Here is a 26756-nt window from a genome sequence, read left to right as displayed (position 1 = left end):
CAGACAGAACCATGCATTTCTGTGGAGGAGAACTTAGGCATCATCTTCACATTTTTTTTTTGTCTTCAAGTTTTAAAAGTTGCTCCAACACAAGGGAAGATATCGATAAGCCTGAGGGTGTATAGACAAGGAGCCCAGTAATCTTTTCAGCCCATTTTAAAGACTCATACACTTTCCCTGACTGTCTCTTGCATCCTATTTATTTTTGTCTAATTTATCTGTCCTATTGGATAAAGATGAGCTAATTTTTCACACTACATTGTGTTTTGTCATTTATCTTTATATGTTTAATATTTTTGCCCATGTTACTTGATACCTATAGAACTTTGGTACAATATTTTAATTATAAAAATGGTACATATTCAACAGGCACATTTTAGGAAGTAGAGGAAAGTATAAAGAAAAATTTCAAGTCACTTCTAATTCCCATTGTCCCTAATTATTATTAACATTTTAGTTTATTACCTTTGAGCCTTTTTTCCATGTGTATTTCTTTAATATCTTTAATATTATTCTGGGTATAAAAATTTATTTTCTGCTTTTTTTAAACCTTTTTCCCTTAAAACTATTCAGAAGCATCAATTTAAATATTCTTATTTAAATTTACTTACTATTTCTCTTCTGTTGGGCATCTTAGATTTCCAGGTTTTTGATATTATGAATAACATTGGGACATAAGCATTTGCATTATTTCTTAAGGATAGATGACCAAAAGTGGAGAATTACTGGGTCAAAGTGATGAGCAGTGTGAGGCTCCTGATACAAGGCTTTCTGAAGTGATGGTACCCGTCTGAATCCCCATGGCCACGCTTAGCGACATCCTCTCCCACTGCTCAGAGGTCTGATGCTCCGTCCTTGTTGTGCATCCTGCTTTTGTCATTCTGTCCCTACCCTTCCCGTGGAGTACTTCTCGCTTACATCCTGCCGGCACCGTGATGTTGCAACTTCCCGTGTTCCTCTCCAATTTGCTTGCAGAGTCTTAGCACAGACTTCTCTCCCAGATCCCGTGGCTTGCAGGCGCCCCAGCTGCGTCTCCTTTCATCAGATCTGGGGCTGAGTCTCCACGGGGGGATTCGCTGCTTCTCTGTTATGATCTCTCTGGTCTGACTGCTGTCAGCATCCTCTGTGCTTCCGCGTTTTTATGCCTCCTCCTCCTCTGACATTTTACCTTCCGGTGGTCCGCTTTGTTTCTAGCGTTGATTGTGATTTCCAAGGTGGACATTCTAGTTTTCATCTCGCTAGTGACTTCTAAAACACACATTTTTAACATTTGTAATTCTTTAAAAATGTTTTTAATCCTCACCTGAGGATATGTTTTCATTAACTTGAGAGAGAGAGAGAGAGAGAGAGAGAAAGAGAGAGAGAGATGCATGTGAGAAAAACATTGATCAGTAGCCTCCTGTACAGGCCCCGACCGGGAATGGAACCCCCCAGCTAGGTGTGTGCCTCATGAGGAATGGAACCCCCCAGCTAGGTGTGTGCCTCATGAGGAATGGAACCCCCCAGCTAGGTGTGTGCCTCATGAGGAATGGAACCCCCCAGCTAGGTGTGTGCCTCATGAGGAATGGAACCCCCCAGCTAGGTGTGTGCCTCATGAGGAATGGAACCCCCCAGCTAGGTGTGTGCCTCATGAGGAATGGAACCCCCCAGCTAGGTGTGTGCCTCATGAGGAATGGAACCCCCCAGCTAGGTGTGTGCCTCATGAGGAATGGAACCCCCCAGCTAGGTGTGTGCCTCATGAGGAATGGAACCCCCCAGCTAGGTGTGTGCCTCATGAGGAATGGAACCCCCCAGCTAGGTGTGTGCCTCATGAGGAATGGAACCCCCCAGCTAGGTGTGTGCCTCATGAGGAATGGAACCCCCCAGCTAGGTGTGTGCCTCATGAGGAATGGAACCCCCCAGCTAGGTGTGTGCCTCATGAGGAATGGAACCCCCCAGCTAGGTGTGTGCCTCATGAGGAATGGAACCCCCCAGCTAGGTGTGTGCCTCATGAGGAATGGAACCCCCCAGCTAGGTGTGTGCCTCATGAGGAATGGAACCCCCCAGCTAGGTGTGTGCCTCATGAGGAATGGAACCCCCCAGCTAGGTGTGTGCCTCATGAGGAATGGAACCCCCCAGCTAGGTGTGTGCCTCATGAGGAATGGAACCCCCCAGCTAGGTGTGTGCCTCATGAGGAATGGAACCCCCCAGCTAGGTGTGTGCCTCATGAGGAATGGAACCCCCCAGCTAGGTGTGTGCCTCATGAGGAATGGAACCCCCCAGCTAGGTGTGTGCCTCATGAGGAATGGAACCCCCCAGCTAGGTGTGTGCCTCATGAGGAATGGAACCCCCCAGCTAGGTGTGTGCCTCATGAGGAATGGAACCCCCCAGCTAGGTGTGTGCCTCATGAGGAATGGAACCCCCCAGCTAGGTGTGTGCCTCATGAGGAATGGAACCCCCCAGCTAGGTGTGTGCCTCATGAGGAATGGAACCCCCCAGCTAGGTGTGTGCCTCATGAGGAATGGAACCCCCCAGCTAGGTGTGTGCCTCATGAGGAATGGAACCCCCCAGCTAGGTGTGTGCCTCATGAGGAATGGAACCCCCCAGCTAGGTGTGTGCCTCATGAGGAATGGAACCCCCCAGCTAGGTGTGTGCCTCATGAGGAATGGAACCCCCCAGCTAGGTGTGTGCCTCATGAGGAATGGAACCCCCCAGCTAGGTGTGTGCCTCATGAGGAATGGAACCCCCCAGCTAGGTGTGTGCCTCATGAGGAATGGAACCCCCCAGCTAGGTGTGTGCCTCATGAGGAATGGAACCCCCCAGCTAGGTGTGTGCCTCATGAGGAATGGAACCCCCCAGCTAGGTGTGTGCCTCATGAGGAATGGAACCCCCCAGCTAGGTGTGTGCCTCATGAGGAATGGAACCCCCCAGCTAGGTGTGTGCCTCATGAGGAATGGAACCCCCCAGCTAGGTGTGTGCCTCATGAGGAATGGAACCCCCCAGCTAGGTGTGTGCCTCATGAGGAATGGAACCCCCCAGCTAGGTGTGTGCCTCATGAGGAATGGAACCCCCCAGCTAGGTGTGTGCCTCATGAGGAATGGAACCCCCCAGCTAGGTGTGTGCCTCATGAGGAATGGAACCCCCCAGCTAGGTGTGTGCCTCATGAGGAATGGAACCCCCCAGCTAGGTGTGTGCCTCATGAGGAATGGAACCCCCCAGCTAGGTGTGTGCCTCATGAGGAATGGAACCCCCCAGCTAGGTGTGTGCCTCATGAGGAATGGAACCCCCCAGCTAGGTGTGTGCCTCATGAGGAATGGAACCCCCCAGCTAGGTGTGTGCCTCATGAGGAATGGAACCCCCCAGCTAGGTGTGTGCCTCATGAGGAATGGAACCCCCCAGCTAGGTGTGTGCCTCATGAGGAATGGAACCCCCCAGCTAGGTGTGTGCCTCATGAGGAATGGAACCCCCCAGCTAGGTGTGTGCCTCATGAGGAATGGAACCCCCCAGCTAGGTGTGTGCCTCATGAGGAATGGAACCCCCCAGCTAGGTGTGTGCCTCATGAGGAATGGAACCCCCCAGCTAGGTGTGTGCCTCATGAGGAATGGAACCCCCCAGCTAGGTGTGTGCCTCATGAGGAATGGAACCCCCCAGCTAGGTGTGTGCCTCATGAGGAATGGAACCCCCCAGCTAGGTGTGTGCCTCATGAGGAATGGAACCCCCCAGCTAGGTGTGTGCCTCATGAGGAATGGAACCCCCCAGCTAGGTGTGTGCCTCATGAGGAATGGAACCCCCCAGCTAGGTGTGTGCCTCATGAGGAATGGAACCCCCCAGCTAGGTGTGTGCCTCATGAGGAATGGAACCCCCCAGCTAGGTGTGTGCCTCATGAGGAATGGAACCCCCCAGCTAGGTGTGTGCCTCATGAGGAATGGAACCCCCCAGCTAGGTGTGTGCCTCATGAGGAATGGAACCCCCCAGCTAGGTGTGTGCCTCATGAGGAATGGAACCCCCCAGCTAGGTGTGTGCCTCATGAGGAATGGAACCCCCCAGCTAGGTGTGTGCCTCATGAGGAATGGAACCCCCCAGCTAGGTGTGTGCCTCATGAGGAATGGAACCCCCCAGCTAGGTGTGTGCCTCATGAGGAATGGAACCCCCCAGCTAGGTGTGTGCCTCATGAGGAATGGAACCCCCCAGCTAGGTGTGTGCCTCATGAGGAATGGAACCCCCCAGCTAGGTGTGTGCCTCATGAGGAATGGAACCCCCCAGCTAGGTGTGTGCCTCATGAGGAATGGAACCCCCCAGCTAGGTGTGTGCCTCATGAGGAATGGAACCCCCCAGCTAGGTGTGTGCCTCATGAGGAATGGAACCCCCCAGCTAGGTGTGTGCCTCATGAGGAATGGAACCCCCCAGCTAGGTGTGTGCCTCATGAGGAATGGAACCCCCCAGCTAGGTGTGTGCCTCATGAGGAATGGAACCCCCCAGCTAGGTGTGTGCCTCATGAGGAATGGAACCCCCCAGCTAGGTGTGTGCCTCATGAGGAATGGAACCCCCCAGCTAGGTGTGTGCCTCATGAGGAATGGAACCCCCCAGCTAGGTGTGTGCCTCATGAGGAATGGAACCCCCCAGCTAGGTGTGTGCCTCATGAGGAATGGAACCCCCCAGCTAGGTGTGTGCCTCATGAGGAATGGAACCCCCCAGCTAGGTGTGTGCCTCATGAGGAATGGAACCCCCCAGCTAGGTGTGTGCCTCATGAGGAATGGAACCCCCCAGCTAGGTGTGTGCCTCATGAGGAATGGAACCCCCCAGCTAGGTGTGTGCCTCATGAGGAATGGAACCCCCCAGCTAGGTGTGTGCCTCATGAGGAATGGAACCCCCCAGCTAGGTGTGTGCCTCATGAGGAATGGAACCCCCCAGCTAGGTGTGTGCCTCATGAGGAATGGAACCCCCCAGCTAGGTGTGCGCCTCACCGTTAATGGAACCCGCAGCCTCTTGGCGCACAGGACAGTGCTCCAACTGAGCCACCCAGCCAGGACTCTGCTCCTGTTTTTAAACCTGGCTGACAGCAATACTTCCTGTTCTCTTTTGGGGAATTAGGGAGATCTTTGAAATTTCCCGTTGTTCTTCCAGACGTTCACACTCCTTGTTGACTTAATCAGTGTAGTTAAAATTTAATGAGGAGTGATGACTGTTTTTACCTCCTGACTTCTGTGACTTATTGCTTCACTTGGGTGATCATCGCCTCTCCACGTTCCTATTGCTGAATTCTTCTCTGATTCAGCCTGGATGCTTTGGGAGAAACTCCTAGGCGCTCTTTGCAGGAAAGGTGCTCATCCGGTCAGGTTCCCTCGCTCTGCAGACTTCTGCATGATCCCCGTTACTGTGCGCGTGAGGGATCTGTGCGTGTGGTGCAGAGTTCCTGGACCTGATCCTTTTCCTCCGGAACACGGAGCCGCCTCTCAGCTGAGACATCGGTTGTGGAGGCGAAATCTGTAAAAGCTGCATTTCTCCTCCTTTGAAAACAACTTGTCTTTGGAATTGAACTGACCGGTTACGCTTGCTGATCCCTGACCAGACACGCCCTCAGTCCCTGGTCGGGTGCTTCTAACCCACTCGCTTTAGCTCATTTCTCTGTTTAATGACTTCCGGCAGCCTTCCTCTGTGTTCACACTTTCTACCACGGGTCTTCTTGTTCGCTTGTCCAGAGCCCATTGATCACTGGGTTGTGAGTTCACTTGCCTGCCAGGAAGGATAATCGATCACTGCAATGCATTGGGCTACCAGAAGCTCACCTACTTTCTGCCACAAATGCATTCTCTGCCGGGGCCTCTCGCCAGTGTGCCCGGTCTGGTGGCGAGTCTAGGATGTCCACCCCCACACCTCCCCACCTGCGTGCCCCTCCTTTCTGCCTCCCTGCACCCCACCCTCCCCCTGCTCCCTGCCTCTATTTCTCCGTCTGTCTCTAGCCATGTTTCCCGTTGTGCAATTATTGCTAATTAATTCCAAGTCAGAGTGATGGATGGTTTCATTTGCTTCCTGGTCGCCCTTGCCTTGCGGAGGCCGGGCAGAGTGCCAAGGTTCCCCGGGGCAGGTGGCTGTGGAAGGTCAGGCTGCAGAGGCGCGGGAGCGAGCACCGGGCTTTGGGGACCAGCGCCTCCCAGCACAGCGCCACGTTGATTGTTATCGTCCTTGAGCGGCCCGGCTGACCCTTCACTGTAAAGCCTTTGCAGCAAAAGAAACTCAGCTGGTTCCAGAAAGCTTGAGAAAGGCCTTTGCTGCAGCCTCTTAGCAGGAGGGGAAATCCCATCTCACATTTCAGAGCAAAACTCGTAGAAAACCGTCCTCACCCACCTTTTCCCGATGTCTCTCCTGTGGCCGGTCTCCCTCCCTCAGCTTCCCCCGGGCTCCCCGCTCGCCCTCCCTCTGAGACTGGGGCTCGGGCACCCTCTCTCGGGAGCCAGTTTAAGCTCTCTGGGTGCTTTTGATTCTCATCTATCATTTCTCTGCTTAGCAGTATGCAGGCCCAGGAGCCCGCAAAGTCCTTCTTAGAGAAGGAAGGGGGAGAGGAGGTTGTGAGTTCTTCTCCCCTAATGCTTTGTCTCTGTCAACGACAACATCAGGAACAATCCGCTAATCACCATCACCACCACCATCACCCTCACCATCATCATCATCACAACCATCACCCTCACCACTAATCACCATCACCACCACCATCATCATCACCACAACCACCACTGTCACCACCATTATCATCATAACCATCACGCTCACCACTAATCACCATCACCACCACCATCATCATCACCACAGCCACCATCGTCACCACCACCATTATCACAACCATCACCCTCACCACTGTCACCATAACCACCACCATCATATCACACCACTGTCACCATTATCATCACAACCATCACCACTGTCACTATGGTCACCACCACCATCATATCACCATCTTCTTTTCATAGCAGCTGCTGTTTATTGAGTACTTGCTACGTGCTGAGGCTCTGTGCTGGGCATTTTAAGTCCATGCTGTCATTTAATCCTCACCGTGACCTTGTACGATAGCTACTACAGTGACTGCTGGTATGGCTCATGGCTCTAGAGGTCACAGAGCAAGTAAGAGGTGAAGCCAGGGCTCAGACCTTGGCCTCCGCGTCCATACCCCCTGCCTTGATCCAGGAGCTCTATGGCCTCCAAGATGCAGAAGGCAGTAGTGGAGTAGGCTTCCCCCTCCCCACTGTAAGGCAGACACACAGACCCCAGGTGCCCCTGCAACTCGTGCCAGACCCCACTCCCCAGCTCCCTCCCCACCCTCAGCCCTTGCTGTCCCTGCTCTCCCGCCACAGGTGTACGAGGGAGGAAGCCATGTGGACCAGTTCGTGACCCGCTTCCTCCTGAAGGAGACGGCCAGTCAGATCCAGTCGCTGCTGAGCTCCGTGGAGAGTGCGGTGGAGGCCATTGAAGAGCAGACCAGCCAGATCCGGTGCGTCCAGGGCCCTTGCAGGGTCACATGGGGGTATTCCTTGCGCGTACCAACTTGCAACTTGGGGTAGGGCTATTCGTGTACTTGAGCGCTGGGTGACCTTGGGCAAGCTGCTGTACCTCTCTGGGCCTCCATTCCACGACTGTAAAATGGGGACAGTTATATACCCTCCTCCTTAGTGCTGTGAGGACCGAATGGCATATATGCTGAAGAACGCCCGGTGTGCGTGAAGTACATACATACAGCACATACAGTTACGGCTGTTTCCCAGACTCTCATCCATTCTACCACGTCCCCTCACCACTCACGTTATTCTTTGCCCAAGACTATGCTATTGCCTGACTTACTGTTGAAAATTGGAGGTAAATTTTGGAAACTGTATGTGGTTCCCATAATTGGAAACAAGCATCACGTGCCATAAACAGAGTCACTGGACAGTGGCACCTGCTGTCCGCTGGGACCCTGAGGCCGGCTCCCGCCTTGTCAGAGGCTGGGACCCCGTCCACGGCCTGGGGTCAGGGTGGCACCAAGCCCTTTCTCAGAGGATCGAAAGGGAAGTGGAGCGATGGTCTCACGTGTTGCTGCAGTGTGATTTAAGGCCTTAATTGCATGCCCTTGAAGCCATGGACAAGCTTCTGGGGTCCCCCTCTTTGCTGGGGACACTGGAGGCGGTTAGCCTAGGTAAGGGGTGTTCTCCTGGCTGGGCAGTGCCAGTTCTGGGCCATGAGTCCTTGCATTTACTGTCCCGAGTTGAGACATCTGTTTGCCTGCTCTTTGCAGAACAGCTGATGTGCCCGGCAGAAAGGGGACATGAAAGCATTCAGATAGACAAAGTCCAGCCATCACTGACCCTTGAGTTTCCGTGCGGCCGCAGGTTTCCCGGTAGAGGCAGGGTGCCGGGTGCTGTGTGGGGTTGGAGTGTGTCTTACAGTCGGTTGGTGGGGGGCGGGTCCCAGTCAGGTGTGCTCGCAAAGCTGCTCAATGATACGGTTCCTGAAATGTGTCTGCTCTGAACACCTGCAGCCAGATCCCCTGGGAAATGGGAAATGCAGGGCCCTGGGGCCCCAGCCGGGCCCACTGGGTGGGGATCCCTGGGCGTGAGCCCAGAGCTCTGCGTTCGTGATCGCTCTTGTGATTCTGAGGGTCCCAAGTTGGCCACACCTCTGGGCGCTGACACTGAGGCTTCCTTCGCTTTTTGTCACTTACCCTGGTTAAGAACAGAGGAGATGGCTGCACGATTTTCGTAGCCAGTTTCCTGCACTTCGCTAGTTCCATCTCGTCTGGCCCACAGTGGGACCTCACTTTGGAATGTCGGTGGCAGGGGTGACACGTCTCATTGGGAGACACATCTGCTCCACACACACACCCACCTCCGGCTGCCCCAAATCTCAGCTAGTTCAGCTCACCGGGCCGCAAGTCCCCTTCAGCCACCCTGTTTCTCAGCCCCGGGGGTGTCATGTTCCCAGCACAGGCTGTTGGTTCAAACCCTGCCACCCCAGGGACTCCCGCTGCCCGGTCAGGGTCCGAGGGCCACATTTAATTGGCTGCTGGTTGTAGAGCCGCCAGGATTGGACCTCAGAGACTCGCTTCTGGGACTGCAGGGGGCGGGGAAGGGGGGGGAGGGAATGGAGGGGGAGGTTGCCCTCTGCAGGGAGCTTGTGAGCTTGCAGCTTCACAAAGACCTGCCCACACAAGGCAGCCCAAGGCCGAAGAGCCTGGACGGCGTGTGGGGGCCATGCACAGGGAGTGTGCGTGTGCTGTGTGTGGACACGCGTGTCAGTGTGTATTTGTGTGCCTGTGGCGAGTTTCCCAGCATCTTCGCACACGGGTGTTCGACCTTTGCCAAGCATTGGTCGAGTCCCTGCTGTTGTGCCAGGCACAGAGCTTGATGAGCTGAGTGTGCCTGTCAGGGTGTGCGGGGGCTGTGCACGTGTGGGCACGTGTGTGCATGGTGGGGGTGGGGACAGGCGGGCAGGCCCCTCTCTAGGATCTGCTGAGGCCAGGATCGCAGATTTCCCTGTTCTGTCATATGCCTGCTCTCAGCCAGGTCGTAAGGCTCCCCTTTTCAGAGGGAGTACAAACCCAGCCCTCCCCTTGCCCGCCAACACACACACACACACACACACACCCACACACACACACACACACACACACACGGCACCACATTGGCTCCTAGTGAAGCAGGCAGGGGTGGGAGCTGTGAGCCGTTGGGTGGGGCCGGGGCCTGGAACTGAACCCCCTGGGAATAGGGCCTGGGCTGAGGCTTAGAATGGGGTTGAGTTCATATCTCGACTCAGTCCCTTGGGCTGCGTGGTCTTGGCCAACTCGTTTCCTCCTACAACAAAGGCGCGAGGCCCACTTCACGGGGACGGCTCCATGGAGCGAGCTGCACATTTCAGCCCACGGTGGGTGCTTATGTTAGTGGTCAGGGCCCTTCGGCCTCCCTCACCGTGTGTTTCTCCCACTCGCACTGCAGCCAGAACCACGGCAAGCCCGGCCCTGGCGTGGTGCAGACCTGGTATGGAAGCCCCAGTGCCCCCTGCGGCCCCAGCCACAAGCTCATGGCCACAGAACGAGAGAGGAGCGTGCCTTCTGGTGAGAGCAGGTGGTGGCCCGGCCAGGGGCATGGGGTGGGGTCCTGGGAGCCCCCTCCCCAGCCTGCCCCTGCCCAACATTGGTGTCTCTTCCTCTTCCCCAGTCACCTCGGACCCCAAGGAGGAGGGCCTGGAAGCCCAGATCAGCCGTTTGGCAGAGCTGATAGGACGGCTGGAGAGCAAGGTAAGGTCGCTGGCCCCCACCTCCGTCCCTCCATTGCCCAGACCCCAGGGAGGGCTGGGTTAGGCTGAGAGTGTGGGACAGAAGTCAGGGAGCCTTGGAAAGGCATCACCAGACTGAGATATGGACAGACCCCAGAGCCGTGCCCAGTGCGCAGGCTCAGGGAGAGAGGCCTGGGGGGAGGAGAAGCTGTGAGGGTGGCGGGCACAGGAGGGGCATTGCAGGAGCAGACAGTAGTCACCAGCACCATGGGTGGAGGGGACAGAGCTTCGAGGAGCTGTAAGGGCCTGAGGGATGGTGACGGCCCAGGAGAGATGAACGTCTGGCCAGCAGCATGTGAGCTTTCCAAGATGATATGGCACGTCCACAGATACTAGGAAGTGACTCGGCCTTACAGAACCGTGTGTCCAGAGACCAGTTCATGACTCAGTAGGTACTCACAACGTGCTGCACCTGTTTCCCGGGGCTGCCACCATCGTGTACCGTACACAGGCTGTTGCTTAACATTTATTCTCTCACAGCTCGAGGCTTGAAGTCTGAGATCAGGGGTGGGCAGGGCTGCTTTCTGCTGAGGCCGCTCTCCTTGGCGTGCAGACGGCTGTCTTCCCCTCAGAAGACACATGGTGTCCCCTCTGTGTTCCTTGATGTCCTAGTCTCCTCCTCTCATAAGGACACCAGTCATTCTGGGTTAGGGTCCACCCCTGTGACCCCATTTTTACTTAAAGGCCTCTGTGGTGACCCTGCCTCCACATGTAGTCACATTCTGAGGTGCTGGGGATCGGTCCTTCGATTTGGGGAAGGCGCAGTGCAGCCCGTAACACTGACCGTTTCTTGGAAGAAGGAAAACAGGTTGCCTTCAGGTTTCCCTGCAGACTCAGATGTCACACTGCCCTGTGTGAAGCCTGGCCACACCACTTAACAGCCGTGCGACCTGGGCCCAGTGACCTACCCTCTCTGAGACTCAAGTTTCCCCGCTAACAATAGAGAAGGACATCAGCATAGCACAGGGGTGTCCTGGGGAGTAAAGATCATGATGTCTTTAATGACTTAGCACAGAGCCTGCGTGAAGCTGGCACTTAACATTAGCGATGCTAGCAATTATGATTAGTCGTGCTGGTGCTAAAAACTATACTATAGAGATGTGCACACCACACCCATCTCTACTAAACCAGTGATCTCAGAGCCCCGGGTTGCAGCAATTTTACATTTCTCTGACTTTTCTGAATTTCTTACATCTTTTGCAAAAGGGCAAAAAAAAAAAAAGGTACTTTGATGGGTTTGGGGGTTGGTTCTGAAGTATCCGTGGGGGCAGAGGGAGGCCTAGGTGGGAGTCGGGAGTTGGAGGGAGGTGGCAGCAACCCTGCCTGCAGGGCTGAGGCCTGGGTGGGATCCCCCCTCTTAGAGCTGGGTGCTGGGTGGGAGCCAGCGGTTCGGTGGACCCGGTGGCCCGGTTGTCATAACAACCCCTCAGGCACCCGAGAGGGAGGCTCTTTGAAGTTTATTTTTAGCGCCCTGGTCGCCTTAACAACAGGCAGGGCCAGGCTGGTAACCGCTGAGCACCTGGGCGTCCTGGAGACGGGGCGGGGCCTGCTCGCCGGCCTCTGATTGGCCCAGGCCCCGGGTAGGGGCCAATCCAGGGCCGCCTCCGGGCCCCGCCCTCTGTGGACCCACTGAGCCACCCGGGTTCTGCCTGGGCCTGGAGGGTGGAGCGGGGCACAGTCTGGGAGAGGGTGGGGCAGCCGTGGGAGCCACTGACCCCCCACCCTCCCCTCCCCTCCTCCTGTGGCCCTGCCGCCCGGAAAAGCCACAGCCCCGCCCTCCCGGAGCCCCTTACTGGGCTGTAAAGCCATGGGAGTAGATGAGCCCCCGCGGACGCACCTTGGCTGCCCACTGAGCAGGTTACCCCGCGGGCCCCGGGAAGTCAGCACCCGCTCGGGGACCCGTGGTGTGATGTGCAGGGCCTCCTGCAAAATGAGCAGCGGGGCCCCTTGTTCAGTGATGAAGGGCTGCAAGGTGGTACCTGCCCAGTCACAGGCCAACACATGGGCCAGTCTGTTCCCTTAAAAACCAGTGAGGGGCGCGCGCGCGCTCTGAGAGAGGAAAGACCCGGCGTAGGATCACACCAGAGACACAGGCTGTCCTCCGGGGAGGGGGCTAGGGATAGGCACACAGGTGGGTTTATTGGGGCGCCCACGTTAAAGGGAGGAGAACCCGGATTCTGTGTCAGGAGGAGAGAGGCCCCCAGTTCAAACCCAGGCTCAGCACCTACCCAGCTGTGTGGCCTCTGGAGCCCGGGCCTCTGCTCAGTAGTGACACCGCGTCCTGGCCCTGCTCGGGCCCTAGCTTGTGGCCGTGAACAGCACGCACGGGTTCCTGCTCCCCTGGAGCGTACAGTGGGGCAGGGAGTCCGCGAGGTAAATAAGGTGTGTTTGTAAAGCATTTAGCCCAGGGCCTGCGGGAGGCCAGTGAAAACAGACCCCATTTAGGCCATTAGATTCACGGGGCCTCAGGGGTTGAGATTGGGGGCGATTTGTAAGTTGATGGGGAATCTCAGGGCTGTTGCCAGCTCACGTTCTCTTACACAGCAACCTGCGTGGTTACCGGAAAAATGGAGTCTCGATGGCTTCTGCAGTAATCTGCTTGGTCTCCGTGACTCCCAGTGCCCCCAGATGCCAGGGCCAGGAGGAATCTCCACCACTTCCTGTGGCTGGCCTCCCAGCCTGGCTTCCTGGGTCCCCTCTGAGCCAGCACTGTGCATGGAGGGTAGAGTGAGCCCTGTCTGGTGAGGCCTGGCCCCTGGGAGCTCCCACTAGCCTGGGGACTCGAGCCCCTGGGACCTTGGTGTGGAGGGGCTGGAGCTCTGCGGTGGCCCTGGGTACTCTGGTATAACTGTGGAGGTCCTGGAGGCCTCCCCGATGGAGGTGGCCTTTGTCTCCAGCATCACTCTATGGTTTGTTGTTTCAGACCCTCTGGTTTGACCTGCAGCAGCGCCTCTCAGATGAAGACGGCACTAACATGGTGAGGACCCCCTCCCCTGAGGCCTCCCTTCCCCTCCTGTGGCCCCATCCCTGCCTGAACCCAGGACTCAGAATACAGGTGGCTCAATGGCCCTGCCACCCCATCCCCAGGGAGCATGTGTGGGGAGATGTGGCCCCAGCACTTGGTCACCCTCCCCTTCCACAGGTGTTCTTGGAGATACCAGGGCTTTGGTAAAAAAAGATTGGCCTGGAACCAAGTGACCAACAGGACAGTGACACCAAAACACTGACGTGATTGGAAATGAATGTTGCTGGACACTGATTTGTTGTGTCTCAGGCCTGGAAGCCTTGCTGGCAGCCCTGCCCCTGTGTAGAGCCTCTTCACACCCTGTTTTTCAGCATTTGTGGGACTGCTACCTGCATTTGGCTCTTTATTCTTGTTCTGTTACAGCCAGTGTTCATGTGTAGGAATGGAGGGCATGTGTGCATGGGGTTTTGTTTTATTTTGACCCAACTGTCCTGTCCTCAGGAGGGAGGTGTGGGAGGCTGGGGTCCTGCGGGGAGAGACCTGTCAGGGAGCCGGAGGAAGCTCACTCACCCTGCACCCTGCACCCCACAGCATCTGCAGCTGGTCCGGCAGGAGATGGCCGTTTGTCCTGAGCAGCTCAGCGAGTTCCTGGACTCGCTGCGACAGTACCTGCGGGGCACCGCTGGGGCCAGGAGCTGCTTCCAGTGAGTAAGCTGCGGGCGGGGTGGAGGGCAGGGCAGGACCTTCCCACACCCCGAGGAAGGCCCCGCAGGGCGGTTAGGAGAGCGGGTCAAGTCCTAGCTGAGGCTCTTCCCCGCTGTGCAAACGTAGCGAGTGACTGCATCTCCCGGCCTCAGCTTCCTCATCTGTAGAGTGGGAGCACAGACTGGACCCAGTCCCTGTGGTGGTTGAGGTGTAAATGGAATGAGGAATGGGAAGGGCTTAGGTCAGCGTCTGGTGAGCAGTCGGAGCTGCGTAATGTCAGCTGCTCCTCTTACCATGTGGCTGCCCCTCAGGACCTCACCCTCTGGTCCCTCTTGCCGAGGCCGGCATTGCTTCTCTGCGGAGCTGAACCAGGTGGCCGTGGCCATGGCCACGTCAGATTGGGCCACAAAAGACGACAGCCCTCACCCTCACTGGGGGTGGTCCCAGAGGGCCGCTGGCACAAGTCGCTGGGCCCTCTCCTGTCCCAGACCCACCCACCTGTGCCCGGGAAGTAGCTGTGGCCTCTGTGCCAATCTCTGCCCGACCCTCCCTGTCCAGTTTGCCTTCTGCACCCTGAGGGCACGTGCCTCACCCTCTCCCTGGGGGGCAGCTAGGGTGCAGCGTGACTCAGGCGCTGCTCTTACTGAACATGCGGTCCAGGTGGCGGGAGAGGGCACAGGACAAGGGATGGTTCTGAAGGGTGATGGTGCTGTGGAGGCCAGGAAGGGGCTTTGGGGAGGGGAGAGGCTGTGTGTGCACGGAGGCCTGCGTCCGAAGCATTCGGCCCAGCAGGGTCTGAGGAGGACAGTGTGGGCCGGAACCAGCGGGTGCCACTGCCTGGGAGGCAGCGAGGGTGCCGAGTTTGAGAACAAGCAGGTCTGTCTGGACAAGGTGACAGGGCGAGGGCCGGGGGTGGCGGGCAGGACCCACTCCCGCACTGCTCACCTGGAGTACAGTGGACCGTATTGGAGATGTGCCAGCAGGGGTGAGACACGGGCTGGTCTCTGGTGTGCAGAGGGGCAGGGAGAGGCCCTGCGGTCACCCAGGAAGGGGCATGGCCTTGGTGCGACATGGTCAGAGCGGGGAGCTGTCGTGGAGAACAGTGAGGGGGTGTGGAGAGGAGACAAGGTGGAACCTGAGATTGTCTGCCTTCAGAAACTCGATAGAGGTTGGTGTCGTGTGATGACCTAGAGGAGTCAGGGAGGTCAGGCGTGCTGGTGTGGGGGAGTCACATTAAATTCGAGATGCCGCATAGGAGTGTGGAGATCCTGGGAGAGGCGGGCTGGGAGCGGTGGGCATGCAGATGGCACCGAAAGCCACAGTAGCGGTGTGCTCACGGCAGGGGTCGAAGGGCCCAGGGCTGGGTGGGGTGGAGCAGAGAGGGGCCTGGCTGCCCCTCCTCTGTACACAGGCAGCACGCAGTAGGGCTTCACACTCTGTACCCCGTGCCAGCCTGCTGTGTCTTCCTGCCCATCCAGAGACACCCCTCCCCACCCCCAAAACCCAATCAGGGCCTCATTCTGCTGCAGCTACAGACTTAGACGCACCAAGCTGCTCCGATGACCTTCATCTGTCGCAAAGGCAGGCCCGTAAGCGGCGCTTTCTGGATCTGGCGAAAGGCCACGGCTACATCTGATCAGTGGGCGGCACGCAGCCCCGGCCCCCCATGCTCTCATCAAATTACAAGCCCGGAGGCACCTGTAATTTTAGCTGGAGCCTAATGAACTAATGATACTATTAGCGGCCTCGTTTCCCTCCCTGCGTCTGTCCTGGTGGCGAACCTGGGATTGCCTGTAATTATACAGCAGCCGCCACCATGGCAGCTCTCCTCCTGGGCTGCGGGCTTCTGTTCTGCTGAGCGTGGGAAAGAGAAGCAGCTGGGGGCAGGCGGGAGGCCAGAGGGCGGTGCTAGCGCTGATGTAATCGTGGTGGTCGGCCCTCAGTGCCCCCAGCTCTGCCACATTCTGGGAAGCACCCCCAGTCCTGTTTAAATCAAGGTGAGTGGGCTGCTGCCCTCACAGAGGTAATGCGGGAGTGACCTGGGCCTGCCCCAGCCTCAGTTGACCAATTCTGACTCACGGGGGGGAGGGGGGGGGTTAAGGATTAAATGAAGGTGAACATTACAGGAGAAAGTGAATATTCAGCCTTTAAAATATTTCGTTATAATTCACTCAACAACATGAATTGGCTGCTGTCTGGGGCCGGGCCTTGCCCTGGTGGTGGGACGGGCTGGCCCGCAGGCTCTGGGTTCCCGTCGGAAAGGCAGCAGCACTGTGGCTCATGGCCTTGGTGGGTGACAGACTGGGTGCCCAGCTTCTGCCAGGCTCTCAGGGTACCCCGTAGCCTGGCTCTGGGGGCGTCTTGCCCAGGCTCTTTGAGGGCAGTGGTGGGGGACAGGGATGAGGGAACCGAGTTCCAGAGGAGGCAGCCCGGGCTAATCCTGCCTCCAACCTCACCCCTCCCCTTGCAGCATCGCCGCTGGGAGGCTGTCGGACGGCTTCACCTTCGTGGTCTACGAGTTCTGGGAGACAGAGGAGGAGTGGAAGAGGTAAGCACGCAGGTCCACTAACGCCAGCCCCAGCCCCTTTCCTTGCCCCAGACAGTGCAGCGGGGAGGGTAAGGTGAGCCCAGTTCCAGCAGCACCCACCACCCAGAACGCTGGCCTCATGGGCTTCGTGCTCCCTGGAGCCAGTGGGAGGCAGCACTTCTCAGTGTGGGGTGTGATCCGCTCAGCTGGGTCCTGAATGCAGGTCCCTGGCCCTGGGATCTGAGGCCAAGGCCTCTCCTGTTTGAAAACTGCTGCCCCAAGGGATAAAAACCCAGGAAAGCTACTCATTAAGGATGCTCACTGAGGCAAGAAACAGGCTCTTCTGCCCCAAACCTGCCCCTCACTCTCTAGGGCCCCACAGATCTGCCTTCCTGGGGCCTCACCTTATCTTCACATGAGGCTAAACCCCACGGCTAAGCCCACATCAGGTGCTTCAGCCCCAGCCTCAAGGGCTCACCAGTGCCCTGTGGGTTACAGGCACCTGCAGAGCTCCGTGTGCAAGGCGTTCCGGCACATCAAGGTGGACACGCTGAGCCAGCCGGAGGCCCTCTCCAGGATCTCGGTGCCAGGTAGAGGGGTGGGGGGAGGCCTGGGATGGCACTGGGGGTGCCCACAGGAGCAGCAGCCTCCGCCAGGCACCGAGGGCTGAGTTAAGAAAGGGCAAGGCCCAAATCTTCCAATGACCCTATTCTGCCCGGAATTACAGTCCACACATGGGTGCTCAACATCAGTGCCAGGTGTGCAGAGGGTCCGAGAGGTGAGGGCAGGGCAGAGACACAAGTTGGCCCTACAACCTTGGAACAACAGGAGAGGCCACAGGACAGGGCCTCAGCCAAGCCCAGAGGCCGCGGTCACTAGGGAGGTGGGCCCAGAGCCCGTGTGTTGGGGTTTGTGCCAGAGTCCCGGCATGAGCCCCCCAGGCCAGGGCAGGCACCCCCCCCCCACCTTCACAGCCCCACTGACATCCCCTCCACAGGCCTGTGATTCACAACCTAGTCCGCCCAGCACCCAGAGTGGGCCCGGGGGAAGGAGGGACGTGCTTGCCGGCGCTGCTCTCCTGCGCTTCACTGCAGGCCCCATGGGACACGGGGAAGGGGCTACAGGTCCCCAACAACCTTCCCTGCTTAACGTGTCTCTCCTTGCCCCTCACTAGCTGCCTGGTGCACGGTGGGCCGAGACTGACCTGCTCCCCAACACCCTGCGGATGAGCCTGGCACCCTCCCTCTCTTCTTATAAAGGTCGCCCCCTCTTTTCTAGAAACTTTGGTATATGAGCGGTCTTTTCCATATTCTTTCAAACAAGAATGTATTTTCCCACTGTTCGAAGTGAAGGCGAACCCCCTCCCCCCGCATCCTCACATCCCCCACTGCACCGGCCTTCTCTGGCCTCACTCCTCGCAGGCCACCCCTCGCCCTCCGTCTCTTCCACTCCTGGTCTACATTCCTCTACCTGGTCGGAGTCGACACCCTGTAGTGCCCAACCTAGGCCTGTGCCAAGTCTGCACACGGCAGTAGAGCCCACGTAGCCAGTGCCATACTAGGAAACAGCCGCCGCTGGGATAAGCACAAAATAAACTCCCGTTGGGAACCGTCACGTGCTGTGTTTCTACTTCCTGTTTCCTAGTTGATAGCAGCTGGAGGAGTGAAGCCACTGGGGTGCATGGGGCCCTCATGAGCCATGACACCTGGACCAAGTCACCCTGAGCCTCCGTTTTCTTATCTGCACAATAGAGGCACTAACCCTATTTTGACAAATAGGTCTGTGCCCGGCACCAAGTTCAGGGACCTCAGACCATCCCCAGTGTCAGCCGTTCATTAGGACTGAACTCATCGAAGCCATGAGACCACGGTCACAGATGACGGCAGCAAAGGGAAGCGCCAGGGACAGGTCCGAGAGACACCAGGCGCAGAGCCCACACTTACGTCCTCCCAGTGGCAGGTATAGAAAGCGACTTCCTCCCTCACTAACGGGCGACAGAGTTTTACAGAGTATTGCCAACCAGGGACGCTCACGGAGCCTCAGTGATGGGAGTTCATTGGGTCCAGCCCCCCTGAAGGTTGGGCTGCTGGCACAAGGTCCCAGAGGTCACCTCCCAGGAGCTGGGCACAAAGGCCAGACCTCAGGCACAGTTAATCGGGCACACCTGTCCATCAGCTCTTCCAACAAGACAGGAGACCAAGGCCCTGGACGTGAGATAACAGTTAAGTCCTATTCTGGAACCTTTGTGACATCCCTGCTTCTAGTTCCCTGTCCTGGGTATCAGGAAAGACGTCATACACAATCTCAGGGCACAGAGGAGGCAGAATGGAGAGCGGGCAGGTTGGGGACCAACACTAAGAGCAGCAGAGGCTGGGGAGGAGGAGGGGGGAGACAGGCCTTAACCTGGTAGCGGAGAGCTGGGCCCAGTGAGAGCCCTGGGGAGGCGGGACCACGGATGTGCGTCTTCCTGCCTCCTGCTCCAGCCTGGAGCAGCCAGCCTGTGAAACGTGCTGTGATTAAAGCCATCACACTGGGCGAGGTCCCTGCCCACGCTGCCTCCTCCGGCTGCCTGGGACCTTGACGCCCCTGCCACCTCATAAGGTTTGATGCCCACGGCTCACTCAATAGCAGTAACACAAAGCACAATACGGGCTTGTGGGAAGAGTGAAATGCAAATTCGGGTCCCAGCGGTGCATTTCGGAGCCAACTTCCCTGGCAACCAGCCCCTCACAGCCTCTCGTCCTCATCTGTGAAGTGGGGAGAAGACCCCTGTGATGATAAGGAACTGCCTGGCTTGTGAGAAGGCCACTGCACTGGGCCCTGCTGGCGGCATCGGCAGGCATAACAGCTGCCCCAGCCCACCTCACTCAGAAGCTGGGACTGTTCCAATCGGCTCAGCTATTTAAAAAGTACTATTCACAGGGGGCTGAGGCTCTTCGGGGTGCAGCTGAGAAACACTGCCAGCTGGGCTTGCTCCACTTCCACACATCACACCGCCTGCCCGAGCTCTCCCCACATTGTAGCATTTCTGCTGATTGCAGCCCACAAGCAACTTAGAGCCTCCTCGATTCCGAGTGGGTGGAAACGGGCTCTGAAGAGAACAAATTTCAACCCTAAAAGGTATGAGAGCTCCCACTTAATTTACACTACGGAGTGAGGCGCTTGGGAGGCAGTGACTCCCTCAGCGCTGCCTACGGCATCCTATGATCAGCAGGTGAGGAAGTGGAGACAGAGAGGGCAAGTCACTCACAGAGGTCACACAGCAGGTGGGTCACTTATATCCAAACCCAGAGCTATCTGTCCCCAACCAGATATCCTCACCCCTGCACCACACAACACAGATATGTGGGGAGAAACAGCTCCTGATGAGAACATTAAAATCCCAATCAGCTTCCTCAAACCGTTAAAGACCATTACCATATGACCCAGCAGATCCACTCCTGCATATGTCTGTGTGGACGGTACCCAAGGTAATTGAAAAGACGCATTAAAGCAAATGTGCACAAATGTTCCTGGCAGCACTGCTCCCAACAGCCAAAAGGTGGAAGCCGCCCGCATGCCTACAACTGCAGGAGGAGAAACGGAACGTGCTCGATCCGCACCATGGACTGTTACTCAGCCACGAAGAGGAAGGAAGCTCTGACACGCTGCAACACAGATGAGCTTTGGAAACATTATTCTAAGTGAAAGGGACCGGACACAATGACCACAGATGTATGACCCCATTCATACAAAATGTCTGGAAGACTTAAACCGATAGAAGCAGACGCTCGGGTGCAGGGGCTGGGGGAAGAGGAAGCAGGCGTGACTGCTAATGGGCACATGGCTTTGGGATGGTGGAACTGTTTTGGAACTGGACACAGGTGGTGTTTACACAACATTGTGAATGTACTAAATGCCACGGCATGGTACACTAAAGCGGTTAATTCCATGTTACACGAATCTCATCTCAACAGAAAAAATCCCAATCAACTCACCTGCCCAAACAGAGAAGTTTACCACCTGCATCCAGTGGCCGCTCCGCACCCTCCCCACGTCCAGGTCAAACCCCTGACCTTCCTCGGGGGGCACGGGGCAATCCTGAGTGGGAGGTGGGCACCCCGGGCTGCGTCCCTGTGCAGTTACCTGGGGCACCTGGGCCAGGGGGAGGGTGCTTCCCAGGAGCCTCGGAGCCCCTGCAGCCCATGCCGTTCCGAGAGAACGAGGCACCTAGACTACAAAACGCCCCTCGGCCACGTGCACATTCGTTTTGAGACATGGAGGTCTCTCCACTCAAGCACCGCTGTGACCACTGACCAGGAACTTGTGACAGGCCAGGCTCTGTGCCATGGGCTTTGCGGGCAAATCCCAGCTCCCCTCGTGGCCATCCTGGGCAGGTGTCAGAGGAGAATGAAGAGGACTGCAACCGAGGTTCCGGAAGGAAGAAGGGAAGGGGGGCTGCTCACCCGGGACTGCGGGAGGATGCCCATCTAAGAAGAGGGGGACAGGCCTGGAAAGGGGCGTGCAGGCGGGCAGCTCAGCTCTTAGGCTCAGAGCCCATGCGTGAAGCCCAAGGATGCCCGCTCAGCCCTTCCTTCCCCTGGCGGCTGTTGGAAACTTGAGGGCACCACTTCGTATTGAGCAGGACAGTCCACAGGAGAGCACATACCTTCCTGTCCTGGGTCCGACATCCGACATCTCTGTGTGCGTTTCTTTGCATTATGATGGCTGATTTGAGGCTCAATCCTCTGAGGGTCACATCTGCACCTGTCACAGGAGGAGAAATGATTGTCCCCAGTGGTGATGTTTGTCGCCCCTTAAACAGCATCACCTCATCTCTTTGTAGCATTTAATGTCAGGCCACTTCCTTCCTGATGTGCTTTCCTGCTCCTGGGTGAACTTAGTGTCTGCATGTTTCCCCTTTTCCCTTGGCTGCAAATGTGTTTATTTGCCAATGTCAACTAGGTTTTTCTGAAATAAAACTATTGTTTGGCTTCCCCGTTAGCTGCTGTAGATACAGAATCACCTTTAATCCTTTTCAGCCCAACGTGGAGGCTGATTTGACAGACCAGGCGCCAGGAGCAGGTCCAACGTCAAGGCTGAGGCCGACACCGCAAACCGGTTCAATATTCAATCCGTCAATTAATTTGGACCAGACTGTTTGAATTCCAAAAATAAAATTGGACCACAAAGGGTTAATCCTCACAGTAAGCCCACAGTGCATCATATACAATAAGCCTGTTCCATTTTGCTGGTGGAGAAACTGATCCTTAGGTTTGTAAACTCCCAAATCTTGAGATAACAAATGTTTAAAATGTAGTAGTCCAACTCCACAGCCAGTTCATACACTGGCACAGCCCTTACCCCATCCTGCTTTGTTCTCTGTGACTGTGAGTGGCCCCAGCACAGCCCTAGCCGTGTGGCCAGCACTGAGGCAATTTTAGGAAGCACGCAGGGTACAACCAGTAAGCGACTGACTATTCTCACTGCCAGCACTGGGAGGAGAACTGCTCCTTTAAGCAATTCTGCCCTGACACGTGTCTTTGTCCGGGAGGACACCATGGCCCATGAACACCGGCTGTGGCGGGGCGAGGGGGTATGGGCACAGGGTCCTGTGTCCCCCTCCCTGCGTCAGAGTCTCCACCAGCAGCCAGAGTGGAGGAGGGCGGAGGGTCCACCCCTGCCCATGGGGTCAGGCACAGCAGTCCCCACCCCCTTGGCCCCTCGAGGAGGAGTGTGAAGTGGAAAGGAAACGGATGAGGGAATTTAACCCCAAACTGGTCCCGACTCTAACTCTGTACCTTCAGGACAGGCAGCCTTGACTGTTCCAAGCCTCAGTTGCCTCACCTGTGAAATGGACAGGTTTGAAAACGTTATGCTAAGTCAAAGAAGCCAAACACAACGGCCAGATAGGGCACAAGTCCATTGCATGAGGCGGCCAGACAAAATCCATGGAGAGCAGATTTGTGGTTACCAGGGACTTGGGCTGGGGGGCCGGGGGGGGGGAGTGGCTGCAGATGGTGCAGGGTTTCTTAGGGGTGATGGGTTGGAATTAGACATCAGTGATGGCTACACGACTCTGTGCATCAATTAACACCCACTGAATTCTACACTTCAAAAGGGTGAATATTTTGGTATGTGAATTATATCTCAAAAAAATTAATGCAGGTAGACAAGCTGGAAAAACACAAAAAACGGTTCTGTCACCACCACCCTCTCATGGTCACATGCACATTGCACGACACAGAGAACCTACCCTGCGGTGGTGTCCTGGGCCGTCAGCCCCGCCATGCTGGCTTCTGTCAGACGTCCGAGGGGGAGGCGTGGCCTGAACCCAGCAACATGCTGGGCCTGTGCAGGGTCAGCGCCTGGGGGAGCCGCTGGACACCACCCCCCCATCTCCTCCCCGCCCTGTCCCAGGGCAGGCCCTGGGGCCCCATCTTCAGCCCCAGGTGTGACTCCTCCCTGCAGAGCTGGCCTGGGGTCGGAAGGGAACTATGGAGCAACAGTCCGCTTGGCCAGTAGGCCCCTCAGGTCCAGCCAGTGGAGGAAAGGGGGCTCTCCCCAGGATACCCCACGGGAGCGTGGGCCAGGTGCAAGGTTGTGTGGCCAGTTCTGTGCATTCACCGCCGTGGGCATCTCCCACATTCCCTGTGCCCTGGCCGAGGACCGGCCTGAGTCCACCTCCACATCCAGTGGATGCCACTGGAAATCCCTTTTGGGGCTCTCTGTGTGCTACCCTCACCCCATGTCTTTGATCCTGGTGCCCCAGAGCAGGGCTGTCTGGGCCTCAGCCCCCTGAATTGAATTGTGTACCCCAGAAATATTAAGTCCTATCCCTGGAACCTGTGAATGTGACCTTATTTGGAAACAGAATCTTTGCAGACCATAATTAAGTAACTTCAGATGAATTAGGATGGCCCTAATCCCATGACAGCATCCTTATAAGAGGAGGGAAATTTGGACACAGACACAGAGGGAAGAAGGCCATGCAGAGAGGAAAGCAGAGAGAGAGAGAGAGATGCGTCTACAAGCCAAGGACTGCCGGCAACCCCCCGGAGCTGGAAGAGGCAGGAAGGATGCCCCCCTGGAGCCTTCAGAGGGAGCTTGGCCCTGCCCACACCTTGGCCTCTGGACTAGGAGAGAATAAATGCCTGCTGATTCAAGCCTCCAGCCTGTGGTCACTTGTTAGGGCAGCCCCCGGAGACAAGCACCCCCCTCACCATCTCACCAGAGACCCTCGGACAGGCAGAAGCCCCAGTGAGCACCTGAGAAGGCAGGGGTACCAGTTTCTCCAGCATCTTTATGATGGGGTTACATTGGTCTCATGCGGGGACCAGGGTGGCCCAGGGAAGCCCCCCGCCTGCCAGGGTGGCCGCCCCTCATAGGAGCTCCAAGAGGGCTGCCACCGTGCTCTGCCCAAAGATGAAGGTGCCGATGAGCACGGACACTACTCCCCAGACCTCCAAGCAGCACCTGCCAAGTCAACAAAGCCACGTCAGCACGCACGTCCCGGGAGTTTGGCGCAGACAAGCCACGCACACAGAGAAACATTATTTGAAGCCCAGTAGAGTCATCAATTTGGGGAAAAAAGGATATCCCTCCCTACCTGTAGGGATGGGTTTCTGAAACAACAGGAGAGAAAGAACCGAGGCAATTAAAAAACCGCCACCTGCCATCTCATAACCTCAATCCTGTTCAACTTATCAAAGCCCAAGAAATGGGAGGAGGGAGACCCTAGTCTCAAACTCCCTGTCCACCCCTGTTCCATTTGGGGTGGGAGGGGCAAAGTCCCCAAAATAAGGGAGACGAAGAAAGCCCTGTCACACAGGATCAGAACAGTGGCGAGGGGATGAGCATGCAGGAGGCAGAGGTGGCTAGAACCGGCTGCCACCAAGGCCACATCTCGAGCTTCATAATGTAACCAAAAGAGACAGCGCAACAGTGAGTGAGATGAGAACGGCGATAATAAGATCTCACACAATGGCAGGGCCGCCAGAGATATTTCCGGCCCCATTAACAAAGGCCACAAGGACCCGTTGTCATGGAAAGACCATCTCTAGTCAAGCAGCGTCTCAGAACGGCCATTTGGTGCCATAAACATCCACCCATCGGAGCGGGAGAGCGAGGTGATGGTGACGGGGACAGCGCTCTCAGAGCAGCTCTGATGGGTCGGAAGGCCCTAAAGCAGTTCCAGAATTAAAAACATGGCGAAAGCCCATCACTAAACTATTGTGTGCTGGGACTGAGGCACAAAACAAAAGCAGCAGGACTTCAAAGGGCTGTGCAGGGGCCACAGACCATCGGCCAGCCCTAAGCCCAGGCAGGTGTAGGCACATCCAGAAAAACCCTTCCCCACCCAGAAGGAGACAAGCCAAGCCTAAGCTTTGGGAGCCAAGCTTGGGGCGTGGGAGACAGAGCCCGGCCTGCAGGTGGGACCCAAGGCCATGGCTGCTCTGACTTGTGCGCGTCTGCACTGGGCTGAGTGGTGGTCCCCAAATTCACATCTACCTGGAACCTGTGAATGTGACCAAGGGTCTCTGTCAGGAAGACCCCGAGTCCACATGAAGCTCCAGCCACACACCATAACCCTCAGAGCCGAAGGGAAAGATAACAGGCCATGTGCTGCTGGCCTGGGTTCGAGTCCTGGCTCAGACTCCCTCTGCCTGTGCGCACACGGCCCGACACCCCCATGGCTAACAGTTTTCTCATCTGCAAGACGATGGGTCTCCCTGCAGCACTCACATGCTCCTCACTCAGGCCCCTTCCAATGCCCCCATTGCACCCTCACGGGGAGACACTTACTTGGCTCGCGGTCCTACGGGCTCGGTGCCGATGGCACAGATGAGGCACAGACCTGCAAAGGAGACGGGGTCCCCGGCTCTTCATTATGGAGCCTAAAGCAGCCCTGAGAGCTCAGCCAACACCCGGCAGGGACCCGAGAGGCCAGCTAAACCGTTGCTCAAGGCCCCCGGCTCACCCTGTTCGGGGCGAGGGGCACAGGGCAGTGGCTGAGGCCTGCTGTGCGTCCCAGCTCAACATCTGCCCGAACCCTGGGCCCCTGAGCCTCGTTTCCCAGATGACACTGCCGCACAGCTGCGTGCCCGGGTCTCTGTGAGATCCTCGGGCCACCCTTGGGCCGACACCTGGGGTGAGTTCAGCAACTGGCAGCTTTTCCTTCCTTTCTCTCCTTTTTCTTTTCTTGTTTTCAACAATTCTGCTGGGATTTGAAGCCAGGCAGCTCTGCCTAAAGCTCCATGGCATGTCCCCATCCCAAACCTGTCCCCGCCAGGCCTTCCCAGCATGAGAAATAGCTGGAGCTAATAGCACCACCAGGTCATGGGCACCGAGGCCGACGCGTGTATCTTTCAGACCCCAAATGAGCATGACTGCGGCAGCAGCTGGACCAGGAGGCCAAGGGGGCGCCCTGGCCACTGCACTGTCATCTGAAAGCGCTTCCCAGAGCTGGGCAGCGCGGGCTGGGCTTCCGCCCTGAGACCGCAGCACCTCCAGGGCTCCTTGTGGGCAGAAGGGCTTTAAGGTGATGCCAGCGTGGCCCGGAGGCCTTGGCCTCCACGTTCACCCTCAGGACATTTCACTAACACTAGGAAGGTTTCCTAAGCAATTATCAGAAACTGTGCCTTCCAGGTTGGGGGATAAGGTGGGACAAAGATTGCGTGGGTGCCTTTGAACCTTATGAATGTCATGTAATTGAAAACATTTTTAAGAAATAAAAGTCCTGCGGTGAGCGGCAGCTGTGGGAGGTGGACTTGGGCCTGCTACACGCTCGCCATGCCACCGGGAGGCCCGAGGCCTCGGTCCCCATCTGCAGTGGGAGTAACGGAGCCCCTGTCAGGAGGTTGGGAGTGTCGAGGGCACAGAGCTGTTTAATGAGGGAAGGTCTATAAAGCCGCCAGCCCACGCCTGGCCTGGAAACAGGGCTGGGAACCATCCTGTCTGGGGGGGGGTGGGGGGGGGAGCAGGTAGACAACAAGCAGGCAGGAGGCCCGGGAAGCGGCACCTCACCTGGGAAGATGAAGATGAAGAAGGAACTGATGCCACCGATGATGCCGATGATCTCGCTGAGGTCCGGCAGGAACAGGGCCATGGCGAGCGTCACGGTGACCCACAGGACGGTCAGCAGCCCCGAGGGGTTGGCCAGGGCCGTGGGCCCACACTCCTGGCAACAGCTCCTCCTCCAGAAATCCTGCAGCACCGACCTGGAGGCCACGCCAGCACAGGCACACACGGCTCCGGGCTCCAGCCCTCTCACCTGCCTGCCTTCTCGCCCTAGAGGCCCCG

General features: G+C 57.0%; 2 protein-coding genes across 3 annotated transcripts in view; one reads left to right on the top strand and one right to left on the bottom strand.

The window, feature by feature from the left end:
* Window positions 1–18089, top strand: part of NECAB2 (N-terminal EF-hand calcium binding protein 2) — a 33212-nt gene extending 15123 nt beyond the window's left edge. The window contains exons 6-15 of the mRNA XM_015562989.1: window positions 7326–7462; window positions 9939–10057; window positions 10161–10240; window positions 13202–13255; window positions 13835–13947; window positions 15401–15529; window positions 16419–16496; window positions 16974–17065; window positions 17187–17253; window positions 17650–18089. Coding sequence (XP_015418475.1) covers window positions 7326–7462; window positions 9939–10057; window positions 10161–10240; window positions 13202–13255; window positions 13835–13947; window positions 15401–15529; window positions 16419–16496; window positions 16974–17065; window positions 17187–17253; window positions 17650–17704 — 924 coding nt within the window. The 3' untranslated portion in view covers window positions 17705–18089. The remainder of the gene's footprint in view (window positions 1–7325; window positions 7463–9938; window positions 10058–10160; window positions 10241–13201; window positions 13256–13834; window positions 13948–15400; window positions 15530–16418; window positions 16497–16973; window positions 17066–17186; window positions 17254–17649) is intronic.
* Window positions 18090–23737: 5648 nt separating this feature from the next.
* Window positions 23738–26756, bottom strand: part of SLC38A8 (solute carrier family 38 member 8) — a 21808-nt gene continuing 18789 nt past the window's right edge. For both annotated transcript variants that reach the window (XM_006762246.2, XM_015562988.1), the window contains 3 exons: window positions 26481–26674; window positions 25260–25311; window positions 23738–23930 (listed from right to left, as the gene is read on the bottom strand). In XM_006762246.2, the coding sequence (XP_006762309.1) occupies window positions 23837–23930; window positions 25260–25311; window positions 26481–26674 (340 nt within the window). In that variant the 3' untranslated portion in view covers window positions 23738–23836. The remainder of the gene's footprint in view (window positions 23931–25259; window positions 25312–26480; window positions 26675–26756) is intronic.

The sequence above is a fragment of the Myotis davidii genome, unplaced genomic scaffold (assembly GCF_000327345.1).
Source record: "Myotis davidii unplaced genomic scaffold, ASM32734v1 scaffold77, whole genome shotgun sequence".
In the NCBI taxonomy this organism is placed as follows: domain Eukaryota; kingdom Metazoa; phylum Chordata; class Mammalia; order Chiroptera; family Vespertilionidae; genus Myotis; species Myotis davidii.
This window is presented reverse-complemented; position numbering and strand designations above follow the sequence as displayed.